This window comes from Scyliorhinus torazame, chromosome 22, assembly GCF_047496885.1.
Source record: "Scyliorhinus torazame isolate Kashiwa2021f chromosome 22, sScyTor2.1, whole genome shotgun sequence".
Taxonomy (NCBI): Eukaryota; Metazoa; Chordata; class Chondrichthyes; order Carcharhiniformes; family Scyliorhinidae; genus Scyliorhinus; species Scyliorhinus torazame.
The window spans coordinates 109647394-109668437 of NC_092728.1; the positions used below are offsets into that span (position 1 = coordinate 109647394).

Below are 21044 nucleotides of genomic sequence, written 5' to 3' on the forward strand. Positions count from 1 at the left end.
ATCCCCCTCATCTGGGGAGGACTGCGCCTCTTCCTGCTGCTCCTCCACTCTGCCCTCCTCTGCCTGCGGCACATCGCCCCTCTGCTGGGCTATGTTGTGCAGGACGCAGCACACCACAATGATGCGGCCGACCCTATCTGACCGATACTGGAGGGCGCCCCCAGAGAGGTCCAGGCACCTGAAACGCATCTTCAGCACGCCAAAGCACCTCTCGATCACTCCCCTTGTCGCTACATGGGCATCATTGTAGCTATTCTCCACGTCATTCTGTGGCCTCCGTATAGACGTCATCAGCCACGATCGCAATGGGTAGCCCCTGTCGCCCAGCAACCAGCCCCTCAGCCGGGGGTGGCGTCCCTCATACATGCCGGGGATGGATGACCGCCACAACACGTATGAGTCATGTACACTTCCCGGGTACCGGGCGCAGACGTGCAGGATCACCATGCGGTGATCGCAGACCACCTGGATGTTCATGGAGTAGGTCCCCTTCCTATTGGTGAACACGGCCCTGTTCTCTGCAGGTGGCCGCACGGCGACATGCATCCCATCGATCGGGCCCTGGACCATGGGGAACCCGGCCACGGCAGAGAAGCCCACGGCCCGGGCATCTTGGCTGGCCCGGTCCACAGGGAAGCGGATGTAGCGGTGCGCCATGGCATATAGGGCGTCTGTCACTGCCCGGATACTGCGGTGCACCGATGTCTGCGATATGCCGGATAGGTCCCCACCTGGCGTCTGGAATGACCCCATGGCATAAAGGTTCTGGGCCACCGTAACCTTGACGGACACGGGGAGAGGGTGTCCCCCCCCAGTGTCATGCGGTGACAGGTGTGCCAGCAGGTGGCAGATGTGTGCCACAGTTTCCCGGCTCATCTGGAGTCTCCTCCTGCATTCTCGGTCCGTGAGGTCCTGGTACAAAAGCCGGGGCCGGTATACGTGGGGCCTCCTCGTGTGCCTCCGATGCCGTGGGGGCACGACGTCCTCCTCCCCCTCCTCATGTTCCTCCTCCACTACATGCTCCCCCTGCTCCTCCTCCTCCTCGTCCGTTCGGGCGGGTGTCCCTCCAGCCTGGGCGGCTGCCGCCTGCTCCTCTGCGACAGCCTGCGCCGCCTCTCTGGCACGCTCCTCCTCCTCCTCCTCCCAGGGCAACATGGAGAATAGCGGCTGCCGCCACGGCGGCCAACATCGCCGGCTGATCAGAAAACATGACGGCCTGCAGGGGGGGGGGGGGGGGGGGGAGACACACACACACACACACGACATGTCATCATTGCCCGTACCCCCCCTCCCCCCAGCCAGGTGGCATGGGCTTCATGGGCGCGACTGTTGGAAGATGGCACATGGCCAGGCGGACAAACGGAAACTCCCTTGCCCTCGCACCCTCACCCCCACGACACTCACCCCGCCCCCCCAACCCCCCCCCCCCCCCCGCCCCGCCGGCACTCACCCCCCTTCGTCCCCGGCGCTCACCCCCCCCCCGTCCCCGGCACTCACCCCCCCCGTCCCCGGCACTCGCCCCCCCCCGTCCCCGGCACTCACCCCCCCCGTCCCCGGCACTCGCCCCCCCCGTCCCCGGCACTCGCCCCCCCCGGGTCCCCGGCACTCACCCCTCCGTCCCCGGCACTCGCACCCCAGTCCCCGGCACTCGCCCCCCAGTCCCCGGCACTCGCCCCCCAGTTCCCGGCACTCGCCCCCCAGTCCCCGGCACTCGCCCTCCAGTCCCCGGCACTCTCCCCGTCCCCGGCACTCACCGCCCGGGTCCTTGGCACTCACCCCCCGGGTCCTTGGCACTCGCCCCCCCCCGTCCCCGGCACTCACCACCCCACCCCCCCCCCCCCACCCCCACCACCCGGCACTCACCCCCCCCCGTTCCCGGGACTCCTCCCCCCCCCAGTGTCCGGCACTCACCCCCCTCGCCCCGGCACTCCCCCGAAACCCATTCCATCCCACCCCCCGCCACACACAGACTGCGGCCACCGCCCAGGCCGTGACCTCCCTCCACGCTGGACGGCGTCAAACATCAGCGCTGGTTGACGCCGTTAAAACGGTGTTTTGATTTACGCGGACGTCCCCCGGACTTCGGCCCATCCGGCCGGGGGAATATGGGCAGCCCCGAAGTCCATTGTCTCGGGCCAGCCCCTGCCATTGTCCGAGGCGGGCGGCGCGATTGACGCCCAGCCGACTTTTCACCCTTCGGAGAATTCGGCGGGCGGCGGGGGCGGGATTTACGCCGCCCCCCAGTGATTCTCCGGCCCGGTGGGGGGGGTCAGAGAATCCCGAAACTGAAAATGTTTCCTCAAAAAGCCTGATGACTTCGATCCATCTCATCTCACTGAAAACTAATCAACCCCTCACCCTCCAACCCCTCACCCTCCAACCCCTCACCCTCCAACCCCTCACCCTCCAACCCCTCACCCTCCAACCCCTCACCCTCCAACCCCTCACCCTCCAACCCCTCACCCTCCAACCCCTCACCCTCCAACCCCTCACCCTCCAACCCCTCACCCTCCAACCCCTCACCCTCCAACCCCTCACCCTCCAACCCCTCACCCTCCAACCCCTCACCCTCCAACCCCTCACCCTCCAACCCCTCACCCTCCAACCCCTCACCCTCCAACCCCTCACCCTCCAACCCCTCACCCTCCAACCCCTCACCCTCCAACGCCTCACCCTCCAACGCCTCACCCCCAACGCCTCACCCCCCAACGCCTCACCCCCCAACGCCTCACCCTCCATTGCTCCACCCTCCAACGCCTCACCCTCCAACGCCTCACCCTCCAACGCCTCACCCACCAACGCCTGACCCCCCAACGCCTGACCCCCCAACGCCTGACCCCCCAACGCCTGACCCTCCATTGCTCCACCCTCCAACGCCCCACCCTCCAATGCCCCACGCGATAACTCCTCACGCTAACAATACTCGGGCCTCATTTTGAACTCCCAATTTCCTTTTTGAAATGTGCTCATTTAACTGGTAAAAGGAAAGGTTGCGGAAAGCTTGCGCTGGGGCTGGAGGAGGGGTTAGGGGTGAAGGGAGAGTTGGGGGGGTGGAGGGGGAGCTGGGGGGATGGAGGGGGAGTTGCAGGGGTGGAGGGGGAGTTGTGGGGGTGGAGGGGGAGTTGGGGGGGTGGAAAGGGAGTGGGGGGAGTGGAAAGGGAGTGGGGGGGGTGGAAAGGGAGTGGGGGGAGTGGAAAGGGAGTCGGGAGGGTGGAGGGGGAGTCGAGGGGTGGAGGGGTGTTGGCGGGGTGGAGCGGGAGTCGGGGGGGTGAAGGGGGAGTTGGGGGGGCGGAGGGGGAGTCGGAGGGGTGGAGGGGGAGTGGGGGGGGTGGAGGGGGAGTTGGGGGGGTGGAGGGGTGTGGGCGGGTGGAGGGGGAGTCGGGGGGTGGAGGGAGAGTTGTGGGGGTGGAGGGGGAGTCTGGGGGGGGGCGGTGAATGGATTACAGATAAGTGTGAAGGATAAACATTCTGCTACACAATGTATAACTCGGTAAAAGGCAGAGAGCCAAGTACGTACCGGCATTCCCAAATATCCTGGCGGTCCCGGCGCTCCTGCTTCTCCCGTATCTCCCTGAAAGACAATCAGATAGAAACTGAAAAACAATATCACTGAGACACAACAGACAAGAGCAAGGAGTTAGGAGATGGGGATGTGAAGCACTGGCTAACACTGGCACTGTGTCAGTAAAGCACTGGCTAACACTGGCACAGTGTTTGTAAAGCACTGGCTAACACTAGCACTGTGTCAGTAAAGCACTGGCTAACACTGGCACTGTGTCAGTAAAGCACTGGCTAACACTGGCACTGTGTCAGTAAAGCACTGGCTAACACTGGCACTGTGTCAGTAGAGCACTGGCTAACACTGGCACTGTGTCAGTAGAGCACTGGCTAACACTGGCACTGTGTCAGTAAAGCACTGGCTAACACTGGCACTGTGTCAGTAGAGCACTGGCTAACACTGGCACTGTGTCAGTAAAGGACTGGCTAACACTGGCCCAGTGTCAGTAAAGCACTGGCTAACACTGGCACTGTGTCAGTAAAGCACTGGCTAACACTGACACAGTGTCAGTAGAGCACTGGCTAACACTGGCACAATGTCAGTAAAGCACTGGCTAACACTGGCACTGTGTCAGTAAAGCACTGGCTAACACTGGCCCAGTGTCAGTAAAGCACTGGCTAACACTGGCCCAGTGTCTGTGAAGCACTGACTAACACTGGCACTGTGTTAGTAAAGCACTGGCTAACACTGGCACTGTGTCAGTAAAGCACTGGCTAACACTGGCACAGTGTCAGTAAAGCACTGGCTAACACTGGCACTGTGTCAGTAAAGCACTGGCTAACACTGGCACTGTGTCAGTAAAGCACTGGCTAACACTGGCACTGTGTCAGTAGAGCACTGGCTAACACTGGCACTGTGTCAGTAGAGCACTGGCTAACACTGGCACTGTGTCAGTAAAGCACTGGCTAACACTGGCACTGTGTCAGTAGAGCACTGGCTAACACTGGCACTGTGTCAGTAAAGGACTGGCTAACACTGGCCCAGTGTCAGTAAAGCACTGGCTAACACTGGCACTGTGTCAGTAAAGCACTGGCTAACACTGACACAGTGTCAGTAGAGCACTGGCTAACACTGGCACAATGTCAGTAAAGCACTGGCTAACACTGGCACTGTGTCAGTAAAGCACTGGCTAACACTGGCCCAGTGTCAGTAAAGCACTGGCTAACACTGGCCCAGTGTCTGTGAAGCACTGACTAACACTGGCACTGTGTTAGTAAAGCACTGGCTAACACTGGCACTGTGTCAGTAAAGCACTGGCTAACACTGGCACAGTGTTAGTAAAGCACTGGCTAACACTGGCACTGTGTCAGTAAAGCACTGGCTAACACTGGCACTGTGTCAGTAGAGCACTGGCTAACACTGGCACTGTGTCAGTAAAGCACTGGCTAACACTGGCACAGTTTAAATAGAGCACTGGCTAACACTGGTACACTGTTTGTGAAGCACTGGCTAACACTGGCACAGTGTCAGTAGAGCACTGGCTAACACTGGTAGTGTTTGTGAAGCACTGGCTAACACCGGCACAGTGTCAGTAAAGCACTGGCTAACACTGACAGTGTTTGTGAAGCACTGGCTAAAACTGGCACTGTGTCAGTAGAGCACTGGCTCACACTGGCGCAGTGTCAGTAAAGCACTGGCTAACACCGGCACAGTGTCAGTAAAGCACTGGCTAACACTGGCACAGTGACAGTAAAGCACTGGCTAACACTGGCACTGTGTCAGTAAAGCACTGGCTAACACTGGCAGAGTGACAGTAAAGCACTGGCTAACACTGGCACAGTGACAGTAAAGCACTGGCTAACACTGGCACGGTGTTTGTAAAGCACTGGCTAACACTGGCACAGTGTCAGTAAAGCACTGGCTAACACTGGCACAGTGACAGTAGAGCACTGGCTAACACTGGCACTGTGTTAATGAAGCACTGGCTAACACTGGCACAGTGTCAGTAAAGCACTGGCTAACACTGGCACAGTGACAGTAAAGCACTGGCTAACACTGGCACTGTGTCAGTAAAGCACTGGCTAACACTGGCACAGTGACAGTAGAGCACTGGCTAACACTGGCACTGTGTTTGTAAAGCACTGGCTAACACTGGCACAGTGTCAGTAAAGCACTGGCTAACACTGGCACAGTGTCAGTAAAGCACTGGCTAACACTGGCACTGTGTCAGTAAAGCACTGTCTAACACTGGCACATAGAGAGAGGCTGAATGACTCCACTTGCTACAGATTCTACTGCTCTATAATAACTGCATCAGTCTGACTTTGTGAGTCTGGAAGACTTCCGGTGGCGCCCTCGAGGAAGCAGGTCGCAGGTCGGATCGCTCCCGCCCGCGATGGGCAAACGGACCTTTTCCAACTGACTTTTTCGGGACCTGGCGACCTGTATCGGTTGAGGGGACGATAGGGAAGAGGCTTTCCCCCCGGGGTATGGACAGCTAGACCAGAAGTGGTCGAGTGGAGCAGCAAGGATCGAAGCGGGAGCAGCGGGGACCTCAGGCCGGGCGGCGAAACATGGCGGACGGCAGGGACCAGGGAGCGGAGGCTCACTGGCCAAGGGAGCAGCAGATGGAGGTTTTTAAGAACTGCTTCGCCGAATTGGACCCGATGAGAGCGGTGATGGACCGAATGGTCGAGGCGCAGGCGGTCCAGGAGAAGGCGCTCAGGGAGGTCGAGGTGAAGCTCTCCAGCCGGGCGGACACGGTAACGGAGCTGGAGCACGAGGTGGAGGAGCTGAACGCCCGCCAGAGGAGGATGCAGGAGAAGCTGGAAGAGCTGGGGGACAGAGCCAGGAGGCAGAATTTGAGGATCGTTGGCCTCCCCAAGGGCCGCGAGGGGTCGGATGCGGGCGCATACGTGACGGGTATGCTCGAGGCGCTGATGGGACCGGAGACCTTCCCTCGACCCCTGGAGTTGGATGGGGCGCATAGAGGCCCCACAAGGAAGCCCAGGACGGGCGACCGACCGAGGGCCTTGGTGGTCCGTTTTCACCGGCTTGCTGACAGGGAACGTGTGCTGCGATGGGCCAAGGCGGAGAGGAGCAGCAGATGGGAGAATTGTGAGGTGGGCATCTACCAGGACTTGGGAGCGGAGCTGGCCAAGAGGTGTGCAGGATTCATCAAGGTGAAGGCAGCCCTCTACAAACAGGAGGTGAGGTTTGGAATGCTGTATCCTGCGAGGCTTTGGGTCACGTTTGAGGAACTCCATCACTACTTTGAGACACCAGAACAGGTTTAGACTTTTATTAAAGAAAAGAAGCTGGACTTGAACTAACGGGCACTTAGTTTTCTCAGTGCTGTACAGTGACGGCGGTCTGTTAACCTAACTTGCTCTGACTGGGAGTGGACTTTTCTTAAAAGAAGCTGGACTTGAACTAAAGGACTCGGGGCTCTCAGAGCTGTCGTGTGGCGGCGGTTTGTTAAATTATCCGGTACTGTAATGTTTTATCCAAGATTGTTTTCAGCCGGGACGGAGAGCGGGGGCTGGAGGGCGCATTGTGTAGGGTGTTCTTGGGGGATAGCATTGAGGGGGGGGTTAGAGAGAGGGGCCCTGCAAAGGGGGCCCTGCGCTTGGTACCTTTTGGTGGGAGATCGGGGCCTCGGAGAGGGGGATGGGCTAGGGGCTGGTTAAGGGACTTGAAAGGGCTTGGGGAGATACAATCAGGTTAAAGGGTCCTTGGTGTGTGGGGGAGGGCCCGAGTGCTCGGGTGGGAGACAGACAGGCGCCAAGGGCAGGGGTCAGCGTAGCTAGCGTAGGCCAGGGGGCCCCAGGGAGAGTAGGAGGAGGGGCGGGCTAGGGCCAAGGGCAGGGCTGGCCTGGCAGGTCGGGCCTCGGGGGTAGGGGAGATTGGGGGGGGGGCAGCCGGGAAGGAGAGCAGAGAAGACAAGTGGGCAAGGGGGGGGTGACCAGGGATCCCCCGGGGGAGAAGGTCGCTTCCAGACGCTCAGGGAACCGACAGCAGCAGCACCCGGGGGAGGGGGGGTGGTTAGAGCCACGTTAGTTTAGTTGAACACGTGGGGCAGGGTAAACAGAGCTGACAAGGGAAGTGCCTCATTAACATGTCCATTCTTTCCCACTGTTTGTTTTCACTATGTTTAGGCTCCTTGCATCGGGGCTGTTTCCTCTCTGGAAATGTTACAAATTTGTTTTAAATAAAACATTTTTAAACAAGTCTTTGTGAGTTTGGATCCCTGGGGGCAACGTTCAACACCAATACCTACCCCAGCAGTAAAGATGACGGGCGGGATTCTCCACTCCCGCGCCGCAATGCCCACGGCGTCGAGGTTCACGACGGAGCGAAACGGCCCCGGTCCCGACCGATTCAGGCCCTGACAATGGGCTAGGATCGGGGCCGCGTCATCTACACGCGCCAGGCCTTGTCGCCGCGTAAAGGCGGCGCCGCATAGATGACGCGGCCGGCGCTGCATAACTGGCGTCACCCGCGCATGCGCGGGTTGCCGTCCTCTCCGAGTCCGCCCCGCAAGAAGATGGGGGACGGATCTTGCGGGGCCGCGGAAGGAAGGAGGTCCTCCTTCAGAGAGGACGGCCCGATGATCGGTGGGCACCGATCATGGGCCACCCCACATTTGAGGTACTCCCCGGTGCAGGATCCCCCCTCGCCCCCCCCCCCCCCCCGCAGGCCGCCCCCCCCCCCAGCGTTCCCGCGTGGTTCCCGACGGCAGCGACCAGGTAATTTTTAAAATTACTTTAAAAAAAATTTTTTTTTTTTTTATTTTTTAAAAAGAGTACCCAATTATTTTTTTCCAATTAAAGGGCGATTTAGCGTGGCCAATCCACCTACCCTGCACATCTTTCGGTTGTGGGGATGAGACTCACACAGACACGGGGGATTGTGCAAACTCCACACGGACAGTGACCTGGGGCCGGGATCGAACCCGGGTCCTTGGCTCTGTGAGACAGCAGTGCTAACCACTGTGCCACCATCTTTGCATTTGCATTACAATGCAGAGTGAAGCATGTTGTGTTATTATAATGCTAGAATAACTTGGGCATATTCACTGTAGAAGGCACATGGCACCAATCGCTTATTTGGCTCATGGGTGTATTTATTAAGACTAGGCATATGAGAAGAGTTATATATTGGTGTAAAGTTTGATGACATCAGAGCTGTGTGTGTGTGCTCTGCTCAAAACAAACGTGAAACTAAGACTGGACGACATGACACATTTCCCTTCTAGTGATGTCATACTGTAGATATATTATAGCCAAATATAGCCAACATTGACTCTAATTAATAGACATCCTATTAATGGAATCCTAAGTGAGTTGACCCCAATTTAGTCCCCCCACTGGGCAGTAATGTGAAATATTTCCAGAAAGATGCATATTCTGAGAATTATTTAAGTGATTAAACTACCTTCTCGCCAACTGCTCCGGGATTCCCAATACCTCCAGAAGGACCTTGTGGACCCTGTGATACAAAAATACATTGGTGTTAAACAGGAGAGAGCAGGTTAGAGGACAGAGCTCCCTCCATAAACTGGCTTTGCTTCTTGAACTGTAATTTGTGGTTTAACTTTCCATCTCAAGTCAGACTAATTAGATCCTTACAATCGTCAGCAGAACTCACAAATTATAAGTGCACCAAACAAGAGACACTCGTGGTTTACAGCGTCTCCCTGTACTTTAGAAGCCACATGCTTTTAGTCAGGGCTCTGGATGTGGATTTGATGTTTCCCTGTACTTTGGGAATATTGCTTTTATTCCTTTCTACAGCCTCGCTATCTTTTCTTTTATAGCTCACCAAGTAAAACAAATAGTTATTGTGGTAACATAAGGCACTATGAGCATCACTGTCCCCATCAAACACTCCCAGGCAGGTACAGCACGGAGTTAGATACAGAGTAAAGCTCCGTCTACACTGTCCCCATCAAACACTCCCAGGACAGGTACAGCACGGGGTTAGATACAGAGTGAAGCTCCCTCTACACTGACCCCATCAAACACTCCCAGGACAGGTACAGTACGGGGTTAGATACAGAGTAAAGCTCCCTCTACACTGTCCCCATCAAACACTCCCAGGACAGGTACAGCACGGGGTTAGATACAGAGTAAAGCTCCATCCACTCGGTCCCCATCAAACACTCCCAGGAAAGGCACAGCACGGGGTTAGATACAGAGTAAACCTCCCTCTACACTGTCCCCATCAAACACTCCCAGGACAGGTGCAGCACGGGATTAGATACAGAGTAAACCCCCCTCTACACTGTCCCCAACAAACACTCCCAGGACAGGTACAGCACAGGGTTAGATTCAGAGTAAAGCTCCCTCTACACTGTCCCAATCAAACACTCCCAGGACAGGTACAGCACAGGGTTAGATACAGAGTAAAGCTCCCTCTACACTGTCCCCATCAAACACTCCCAGGACAGGTACAGCACGGGGTTAGATACAGAGTAAAGCTCCCTGTACACTGTCCCCATCAAACACTCCCAGGACAGGTACAGCACGGGGTTAGATACAGAGTAAAGCTCCCTCTACACTGTCCCATCAAACACTCCCAGGACAGGTACAGCACGGGGTTAGAGACAGAGTAAAGCTCCCTCTACACTGTCCCCATCAAACACTCCCAGGACAGGTACAGCACGGGGTTAGGTACAGAGTAAAGCTCCCTCTACACTGTCCCCATCAAACACTCCCAGGACAGCTACAACACGGGGTTAGATACAGAGTAAATCTCCCTCTACACTGTCCCCATCAAACACTCCCAGGACAGGTACAGCACGGGGTTAGGTACAGAGTAAAGCTCCCTCTACACTGTCCCCATCAAACACTCCCAGGACAGGTACAACACGGGGTTAGATACAGAGTAAATCTCCCTGTAAACTGTCCCCATCAAACACTCCCAGGACAGGTACAGCACGGGGTTAGATACAGAGTAAAGCTCCCTCTACACTGTCCCCATCAAACACTCCCAGGACAGGTACAGCACGGGGTTAGATACAGAGTAAAGCTCCCTCTACACTGTCCCCATCAAACACTCCCAGGGCAGGTACAGCACGGGGTTAGATACAGAGTAAAGCTCCCTCTATACTGTTCCCATCAAACACTCCCAGGACAGAAACAGCACGGGGTTAGATACAGAGTAAAGCTCCCTGTACACTGTCCCCATCAAACACTCCCAGGACAGGTACAGCACGGGGTTAGATACAGAGTAAAGCTCCCTCTACACAGCCCCCATCAAACACTCCCAGGACAAGTACAGCACGGGGTTAGATACAGAGTAAAGCTCCCTCTACACTGTCCCCATCAAACACTCCCAGGACAGGTACAACACGGGGTTAGATACAGAGTAAATCTCCCTGTACACTGTCCCCATCAAACACTCCCAGGACAGGTACAGCACGGGGTTAGATACAGAGTAAAGCTCCCTCTACACTGTCCCGATCAAACACTCCCAGGACAGGTACAGCACGGGGTTAGATACAGAGTAAAGCTCCCTCTACACTGTCCCCATCAAACACTCCCAGGACAGGTACAGCACGGGGTTAGATACAGAGTAAAGCTCCCTCTACACTGTCCCATCAAACACTCCCAGGACAGGTACAGCACGGGGTTAGAGACAGAGTAAAGCTCCCTCTACACTGTCCCCATCAAACACTCCCAGGACAGGTACAGCACGGGGTTAGGTACAGAGTAAAGCTCCCTCTACACTGTCCCCATCAAACACTCCCAGGACAGGTACAACACGGGGTTAGATACAGAGTAAATCTCCCTCTACACTGTCCCCATCAAACACTCCCAGGACAGGTACAGCACGGGGTTAGGTACAGAGTAAAGCTCCCTCTACACTGTCCCCATCAAACACTCCCAGGACAGGTACAACACGGGGTTAGATACAGAGTAAATCTCCCTGTAAACTGTCCCCATCAAACACTCCCAGGACAGGTACAGCACGGGGTTAGATACAGAGTAAAGCTCCCTCTACACTGTCCCCATCAAACACTCCCAGGACAGGTACAGCACGGGGTTAGATACAGAGTAAAGCTCCCTCTACACTGTCCCCATCAAACACTCCCAGGGCAGGTACAGCACGGGGTTAGATACAGAGTAAAGCTCCCTCTATACTGTTCCCATCAAACACTCCCAGGACAGAAACAGCACGGGGTTAGATACAGAGTAAAGCTCCCTCTACACTGTCCCCATCAAACACTCCCAGGACAGATACAGCACGGGGTTAGATACAGAGTAAAGCTCCCTCTACACTGCCCCCATCAAACACTCCCAGGACAGGTGCAGTACGGGGTTAGATTCAGAGTAAAGCTCCCTCTACACTGTCCCCATCAAACACTCCCAGGGCAGGTACAGCACGGGGTTAGATACAGAGTAAAGCTCCCTCTATACTGTTCGCATCAAACACTCCCAGGACAGAAACAGCACGGGGTTAGATACAGAGTAAAGCTCCCTCTACACTGTCCCCATCAAACACTCCAGGACAGATACAGCACGGGGTTAGATACAGAGTAAATCTCCCTCTACACTGCCCCCATCAAACACTTCCAGGACAGGTGCAGTACGGGGTTAGATACAGAGTAAAGCTCCCTCTACATTGCCCCCATCAAACACTCCCAGGACATGTACAGCGCGGGGTTAGATACAGAGTAAAGCTCCCTCTACACTGTCCCCATTAAACACTCCCAGGACAGGTACAGCATGGGGTTAGATACAGAGTAAAGCTCCCGCTACACTGTCCCCATCAAACACTCCCAGGACAGGTACAGCACGGGGTTAGATACAGAGTAAAGCTCCCTCTACACTGTCCCCATCAAACACTCCCAGGACAGGTACAGCACGGGGTTAGATACAGAGTAAAGCTCCCTCTACACTGTCCCCATCAAACACTCCCAGGGCAGGTACAGTACGGGGTTAGATACAGAGTAAAGCTCCCTCTATACTGTTCCCATCAAACACTCCCAGGACAGATACAGCACGGGGTTAGATACAGAGTAAAGCTCCCTCTACACTGTCCCCATCAAACACTCCCAGGACAGATACAGCACGGGGTTAGATACAGAGTAAAGCTCCCTCTACACTGCCCCCATCAAACACTCCCAGGACAGGTGCAGTACGGGGTTAGATACAGAGTAAAGCTCCCTCTACACTGTCCCCATTAAACACTCCTAGGACAGGTACAGCACGGGGTTAGATACAGAGTAAAGCTCCCTCTACACTGTCCCCATCAAACACTCCCAGGACAGGTACAGCACGGGGTTAGATACAGAGTAAAGCTCCCTCTACACTGTCCCCATCAAACACTCCCAGGACAGGTACAGCACGGGGTTAGATACAGAGTAAAGCTCCCTCTGCACTGTCCAATATTCAAATGCCTCATGCTGTACAATCACACACCAGTTCCCGCTTCCAATATGAAGGTTTCTGGTGATGTCCATTGGGTGGTTTGAATCTGTTTGTTTGACCTGTTGACTCTGGGCTTGTGCTATCCGCTATCTGAGGAAGGGTCTGAGCAGAGTGGACAATGAACTGAATTTATTGCCAAGTCACAGAATTGTCTGGGTGCAGAAGGTGGCCATTTGACCTATCGTGAGTGTCCAAACAAGCATCATGACTTAGTGAACGTCCCCTGTCTTTTCCCCGTGCCTCCTGCACATTGATTTTATTCAAATAATCATTTAATTCCCTCTTGAATGTCACAATTGAACCTGCATCCATCACACACCCAGGAAGCACATTCCAGACCCAAACACTCACGGTGTGAAAAAAACCCTCGTTTTTGATCCTTTCACCAGGGGGAACAGCTCCCCCCGCCGCTTCCCCCCTCTCCCCATTTCCTCCGTTCAGCCCTCTCACAATTTTGAAATCTCCTCTCAGTCTTCTTCTCTCCAAGGAGAACAGTCCCAATCTCTCCATTCGATCCTTCTATAGCCACTCAGACTTATTGCCCAGATCTGCAGACTGCTGCATTTCCGCTCTCCTCTAATCGCGAGGACAGAACTAATGATTCGCTTCACTAGCCCACTTCCCGTTTTCCATCTTGAGGGATTTCCATTGCTCCACCATTGGTGATCCAGGACGCTGAGCTCCGGAATTCCATCATTCACCATTTCTCTCTCCTCCGTAAACCTCCCTCTTTGCTCAGCTGTTCTGAACATCTCCTGATGTAAATTAGTCCCAATTTCCAAGCTGGATATTTGCTCGGTACAGGATGCAGGTTATTGTAAAATTGGATTGATGATCTCAGACAAGTCATTTAATACAATTTTGAGGCAGGTTCAAAAAGAATGTACTGGGACTTTGGTGAGTTGAGTTTCCTGTGACTCAGCGTAACCATGGTTACAGAAGAGGATAAACTATTCAGCGGAGGAATACTTACATCTGCTCCAGGAGCGCCTGATGGCCCTCTGGGTCCGGGGGGGCCAGGTGGACCCTGGGAATAGAAACATTGCATAAGTCAATCGCATTATTGATACCAATCACTGCAGCATAAATACTCCAAATCTAACGTGAAAGATAGCCTCAGTAAATTTAATGAAGCTTGTTATGCAAAGACACACTTACCATTGGTCCAACATCACCTGTTTCACCTTTCTCACCTGGTGGACCAGGTAATCCCTGGAAAAGATTTGAACATCCAAAAGTTTATCATCTGAATAACTCCATCAGGGGAACAATCCTGCTGCCATTTCCCATGGGGACTAGTCTGCCCCTCCCCTGCTCTTTCCCCATTACCCTGAAACTTTTCCTGTTTCCAATCCCTTTTTGAAAGTTCCTGTTGAATCTGCTCCTACCGCCCTTTCAGGCAGTACCTTCCAGGTCACAACATCTCGCTGTGTGAAGAAATTCTAAACTCCTCTCCGGTTCTTCTGCCGATGCCCTTCAATCTGAATCCCTCTGATAACCGACCCTTCTGTTAGTGGAAAGAATTACTCCTTAGTTACTCCTTCAAACCCCGATACCATTTTGAACGTCTCGATTAAATCTCCCCTTAACCTTCTCCGCTCTGAGGAGAACGATCCCAGCGTCTCCAGTCTGTCCGCATTAACTGCAGTCCGTCAACCCTGGGACATTTCTAAAGGTTCAGCAATAGCTTCCTTGTTTCCAATACTCTGTCAATAAAGTCAATGATCATTTATGCTTTTTAACAGTTTTATGAAATTGTCTGTCACTTTTAAAGATTCATGTCCATAAATCCCCAGGGTTCTCTGCTCCTCGAGTCGTTTACTTTGTTCTGCCTCTCATTATAATTCCAACCAAAAGACTTTGCTCTTATCTCTTGACTGCAGAGACCAGGTCGTGCCACTCACAGTGCCAGATACTAAATCCAACTGCAGGCCGAATGTCAGATGTTAACATTCATTCATCTCCTGGAGAAATGGAAGTGATGTGACAGTTTTGATAGCTGTGTGAGTTAGCTGCTAGTTAGCTGCTAGTTATTTGTGACAGTTTTGTTCTCTGACTCTGGTGATAATGGGTGAGGGTACAGGGCAGCTTTGACAATAAAGAGCAAAGTCTGTGAAGTATCAGAGAAGGAAGGGTACAGCCTGAATAAAAAACCATAGCATAAACCGACGATTGATCCATGAAAGCCTGTCCCAGAGTCAGAGTCCAATTGTTCATCAAAAATGTGCTGATTTGAGTGATTTTGCAACCAAACCAACACATTCGATTCAAGGTTTGGAAATGAATAGGCAGCTTGTACAGACAAATAGACTGAACACACAGAGCATAATTTACCTGGAGACCAACTGGACCAGGAGGGCCATGGAAGCCCCTTGGACCTTCGTCACCTTTCTGGCCAAAGAGACCCTGTTGTCCTCTGGGACCAGGCTCACCGTCAGCCCCCTGCAACACAAACATGGCAGATTGTCAGATTTCCGGCCAACAGACCCTTGGTGTAATGTAACAATGCAAGGAAATAACCACCATACTCACAGCTGGCCCGGGCTGTCCTATTGGGCCTTGAGGTCCTGAAGGACCAGGTGGACCCTGCAACAAAACATCAGACAAACATCTTCAGTAAGAAGCACTGTATCAGCAAACCTCGGGGGCTGAGATCTGTGACTGGTGAAGAATATTTGAACAGACAACAGTCAATTACATCATCTGTGGGGCTTCTGCAGCTCTTCGGAACAGCAGAGACCCACTGCAGATTCCACCCCCTCCCCGCACCCCGCTAGACCGCCCCCTCCCCCACTCCCCTATCCCAGCAGACCCCCCAGTTCAGTCTCGGGCAACTTGAGGGCAAAATTCAGCTTCAGAAACACAAGGGGCGGGATTCTCCCCTACCCGGCGGGGCGGGGGGTTCCGGTGGGACGGAGCAGCGTGAACCACTCCGGCGTCGGGCCGCCCCAAAGGTGCGGAATGCTCCACACCTTCAGGGGCCAAACCCGCACCTTTAGGGGCTAGGCCCCCGCCCCGGAGTGGTTGGTGCCCCGCCGGTAGGCATGGAAGGGCTTTGGCGCCCCACCAGCCAGGGCCGAAGGGACTCCGCCGGCTGGCGCGAGTCCGCTCATGCGCGGGAGTGTCAGCGGCTGCTGACGTCATCGCCGGGCATGCGCGGGGGGGGGGGGTCACCTACGCGTCGGCCATCGCGGAGACCTACACGGCTAACGTGTAGTAAAAGAGTGCGCCCACGGCACAGGCCCGCCCGCGGATCGGTGGGCCCCGATCGCGGGCCAGACCACCGTGGGGGCACCCCCCGGGGCCAGATCGGCCCGCGCCCCCCCCAGGACCCCGGAGCCCGCACCCCCCCCCCAGGACCCCGGAGCCCGCACCCCCCCCCCAGGACCCCGGAGCCCGCTCGCGCCGCCAGGTCCCGGAGCCCGCACCCCCCCCCCCCCCCCCCAGGACCCCGGAGCCCGCTCGCGCCGCCAGGTCCCAGAGCCCGCGCCCCCCCCAGGACCCCGGAGCCCGCTCGCGCCGCCAGGTCCCGGAGCCCGCACCCCCCCCCAGGACCCCGGAGCCCGCTCGCGCCGCCAGGTCCCACCGGAAGGGACCTGGTTCAATTCACGCCGGCGGGACCGGCATAGCCGCAGCCGGACATCGGCCCATCGCGGGCCGGAGAATCACCGGGGGGGGGGGGGGACACGCCGACCGGCGCAAATCTCCGGTGCCAGAGAATTTGGCGGCCGGCGGGGGCGGGATTCACGCCGCCCTCCGGCAATTCTCCGACTCGGCGGGGGGTCGGAGAATCCCGCCCAAGAAGTCAAAAGAGGGTGAAACCAGGCAGCCAAACAGAGCACCACAGTTGGATTTTACCCCCGTTGTTCTTTGATGGGGTGGATCCTGAGCCACACTCAGTCCAGGCTGGATCCAGGGAGCCGCTTTCCAATTCTGTGCTGCACATAAAGCCTGCAGAATGGGGCCACTCGAGGGTCTTTGAGGAGGATTCTAATTGAGTCAGGGTCAGTTCTCTAATGAAATGAAATGAAAATCGCTTATTGTCACAAGTAGGCTTCAAATGAAGTTACTGTGAAAAGCCCCTAGTCGCCACATTCCGGCGCCTGTTCGGGGAGGCTGGTACGGGAATCGAACCGTGCTGCTGGCCTGCCTTGGTCTGCTTTCAAAGCCAGCTATTTAGCCCTGTGCTAAACCAGCCCCTAAACCCCTGGAGCCAAAGGTTGCCCCTTTGTTTCCAAGAGTTGGACATAGATGCGGAGAGAGCACGGCGTACAGACAGGGCGTTCTCCATCTCGACCAGATCACCCATTTTCATCAGTTATGGATCTCATTTTCTCCTCAATACTGCCACATCATTCCATGGTGCTATCTCCCTATCTTAGTCTAGGTTGAGTGATGATGTTGTGGAGCCACAAGTCAGAGATGTTATGCCATCCCAGCTGGCCGGACGTACAAGTGTTGACTGCGTTCAGAGGGATCGACTCCCTCAATTCAGGTGAGAAAGTCCTGGCTGCAAGTCCCAGTCTAACCCAGACTGTCACTCCCAGTGCAGCGACTGAGGCAGTGCTGCATTGCTGTAGCCCCTGTCTTTTGGATGGGACATTAAACTGAGGCTCCATAGGTGGGTGTAAAAGATCCCACAGCCACTATTTTGAGTAAGGGGAGGCAGCTGTCTGTCTGGTGTCTTGAGTCAATATTTATCCCTTAATCAACATCATCAAAAACAGAGGATCTGGTCATTATCATATTAATGTGTGTGGGATCTTGCTCTGCTCATAGTGGCTGCTGTGTTTCCGACATAATAATAATAATCACTTATTGTCACAAGTCGGCTTCAATGAAGTTACTGTGAAAGCCCCTAGTCGCCACATTCCGGCGCCTGTTCGGGGAGGCCGGTACGGGAATTGAACCCGAGCTGATGGCCTTGTTCTGTATTCCAAGCCAGCTGTCTTAGCCCACATTACAACTGTGACTAAACGTCATTGGCTCCAAAGCACTTTGGGACATCCTGAGGTTGTGAAAGGCGTGACAGACGAGCATGTTGTTGTTTTTGTCTTGTCCCTATCCTTGATCGAGGGACTCACTGTCCCGAACTTTTTGGGAGAGGCTTGTTCTGGGTGATGCAGCATCTTCACCGAGGTTTACCTGTAGAGTGATCACTGCCAGAGGGAGCTGGCGTGGGGAGCACCGATATGAAAACATTGTCATTCCCCCGAATTACCTGCACAAAGGCAACAGTTAACAGCAGCTGAACAAACGCCATCAGCAGATTGGTGGCCCTGGTTTAGAGCGAGCCCTATCAGTGAATCGGACACTCTCCACGATGACCGTTCTCACCTGTTCACCCTTGTCTGCTTTGCTCCCCTTCTGCCCCGGCTCGCCTGCTTCACCCTGATAGGACAAGAAGGACATGTCAAGGGTCATTGGTCCTGAAAACAAATCCACTTTCACCTGCCACTCTCCCCCCTGGTCCCACTTTCCCCCCCCCCCCCCGGGTCCCACTACTCTCCCCCCCCCCCCCCCCCCAACTCTCCCCCCCCGGTCCCACTCTCCCCCCCTGGTCCCACTCTCCCCCCCTGGTCCCACTCTCGAGCGAGCGAGTCCCACATCCACCCCACTCCCTGTGAAGAAAGTCCCACATTCTCCACACTCCCTGTGGGAGCGAGTCCCACATTCTCCCCACTCCCTGTGGGAGCGAGTCCCACATTCTCCCCACTCCCTGTGGGAGCGAGTCCCACACTCTCCCCACTCCCTGTGGGAGCGAGTCCCACATTCTCCCCACTCCCTGTGGGAGCGAGTCCCACATCCACCCCACTCCCTGTGAAGAGAGTCCCACATTCTCCACACTCCCTGTGGGAGCGAGTCCCACATTCTCCCCACTCCCTGTGGGAGCGAGTCCCACATTCTCCCCACTCCCTGTGGGAGCGGGTCCCACATTCTCCTCACTCCCTGTGGGAGCGAGTCCCACATTCTCCCCACTCCCTGTGGGAGCGAGTCCCACATTCTCCCCACTCCCTGTGGGAGCGAGTCCCACATTCTCCCCACTCCCTGTGGGAGCGTGTCCCACATTCTCCCCACTCCCTGTGGGAGCGAGTCCCACATTCTCCCCACTCCCTGTGGGAGCGGGTTCCACATTCTCCCCACTCCCTGTGGGAGCGAGTCCCACATTCTCCCCACTCCATGTGGGAGCGAGTCCCACACTCTCCCCACTCCCTGTGGGAGCAAGTCCCACATTCTCCCCACTCCCTGTGGGAGCGAGTTCCACATTCTCCCCACTCCCTGTGGGAGCGAGTCCCACATTCTCCCCACTCCCTGTGGGAGCGAGTCCCACATTCTCCCCACTCCCTGTGGGAGCGAGTCCCACATTCTCTCCATTGGGCCTTATTTCTGGTCTCAGCCATGTCCCTGACAAGTGGAAACACCTTTTTGATGACGACCCTTTCAAACCTCATCATTGTTTTAAACACCTTGATCAGGTTACCCCTTCAACCTCCTCTTTTTAGGCGAAGGAATGGCAGCTTGATCAGTCTTTCCTGACAGTTGTAACCTCTCAGTTTGGTATCATCCTTGTAAATCTATTCTTTCCCCTTTCCAGTGCCTCTATATCCTTTTACCAAGGCGGACCGGTATTGCAGCCAATGCTCTAAGTTAGGTCTAATCAAGGTTCGACACACATTTAAAATAATTCCTGCCTTTTACAAATTCATCCTTCTGTAAATAAATCCCAATTTTTTATTTTTATGACTTCATTCGCCTGCGTTGCTATTTTTCGCGATTCATCCAATTCTGATCTGCTCATTGTCTTTCATACCTTGTCTCCATCTTCACCAGGTGGTCCTGATGATCCGGCTGGACCCGGGAGACCTACCGGGCCCTGGATTCCATCTCGACCTGCTGGGCCCTGAGGTCCCTTCTCACCCTGTAAGCAGAAGGAGAGAGGAACATTGAAGAATGGAGTCACTTAAATGTAGAACCAAACCCAATATGTTCATTCCATTTGACTGTCAACATGTTGCAGTTCTGTTCGAGCAAGGACTCCAATTCTTTCACTCCGTGTCTGGTTTCCTGGATTTTTGACAGTTGATTCAAGGCCTCAGATGCTGGAAACCCTGATGCTGGTAACTTGCTGCTCAGTGTCTGTATTTGCTATCTGTGTTCTCAGCACAGTGAATGCAGTGAATCATCCTTCCAACCAGTTTGATGAACTAGCTATGCAGATCCTTTTGGCAGTCCCTGCCTCGGGGGCCAGTTGAGTTTTGAACTCAGGTTTGAGGTGAGGGCTCCGAAAACGCTCCAGAGACAACACAGAGAACACCAGAGAGAGGAGATGCACATAGTGAATGGAACATTGTAAAAGCAGAGTGTACACAGGGAGAAGCACATTGAGGGCAGGATTCTCCGCTATCCGGTGGGCGGGACGTACCGGTGCCGAGGAGCGGTGTGAACCACTCCGGCGTCGGGCCGCCCGGGAGGTGCGGAACCCTCCACACCTTCGGGGGCTAGACCGGCGCTGGAGTGATTGGCGCCGCGCCAACGGGCTCCGAAGGGCCTCCGCCGGCCGGCACGAGTTGGCACATGCGCAGGAGCGCCAGCGTGATCCCAGAACCGTTGGCGTGATTCCTGCGCATGCGCAGGGGGTTTCTTCTCCGTGCCGGCCATGGCAGAGCTTTACACAGGCCGGCGCGGAGGGAAAGAGTGCCCCCACGGCAAAGGTCCGCCCGCATATCAGTGGGCCCCGATCGCGGGCCAGGCCACCGTGGCCCCCCCCGCCCCCCGCAGGACTCCGCAGGCCGTCCGCAGAGCCAGGTCCCACCGGTAAGAACCTTGTGTAATTTACGCCAGCGGGACTGGCCGAAAATGGGCGGCCGCTCAGCCCATCGCGGGGCGGAGAATCGCCGGGGTACGCGATTCCCATCCCCGCCAAAAAACTGCCGCCGGAGAATTCGGCAGCCAGCGTCGGGGCGGGATTCACACCGCCCCCCCCCGGCGATTCTCCGGCCTGGCGGGGGTCCCCGCCCTAACAATTTATAGAAAATGAGTGAGTTGGCATTGCATTCACAGCAAGGTACAGGGAGAATACACACAACGGCTATAGATTGAATCAGGAG

The 21044-nt window shown here is 55.4% G+C and overlaps 1 protein-coding gene across 1 annotated transcript in view; it reads right to left on the reverse strand.

The window, feature by feature from the left end:
- The window catches only part of LOC140399362 (uncharacterized), a 166522-nt gene that overhangs the window by 64041 nt on the left and 81437 nt on the right, over nucleotides 1-21044 (reverse strand). Inside the window, exons 16-23 of the mRNA XM_072488934.1 lie at nucleotides 19748-19855; nucleotides 18274-18327; nucleotides 15469-15522; nucleotides 15271-15378; nucleotides 14095-14148; nucleotides 13910-13963; nucleotides 8936-8989; nucleotides 3518-3571 (exon numbers count right to left, since the gene is read on the reverse strand). Coding sequence (XP_072345035.1) covers nucleotides 3518-3571; nucleotides 8936-8989; nucleotides 13910-13963; nucleotides 14095-14148; nucleotides 15271-15378; nucleotides 15469-15522; nucleotides 18274-18327; nucleotides 19748-19855 — 540 coding nt within the window. The remainder of the gene's footprint in view (nucleotides 1-3517; nucleotides 3572-8935; nucleotides 8990-13909; nucleotides 13964-14094; nucleotides 14149-15270; nucleotides 15379-15468; nucleotides 15523-18273; nucleotides 18328-19747; nucleotides 19856-21044) is intronic.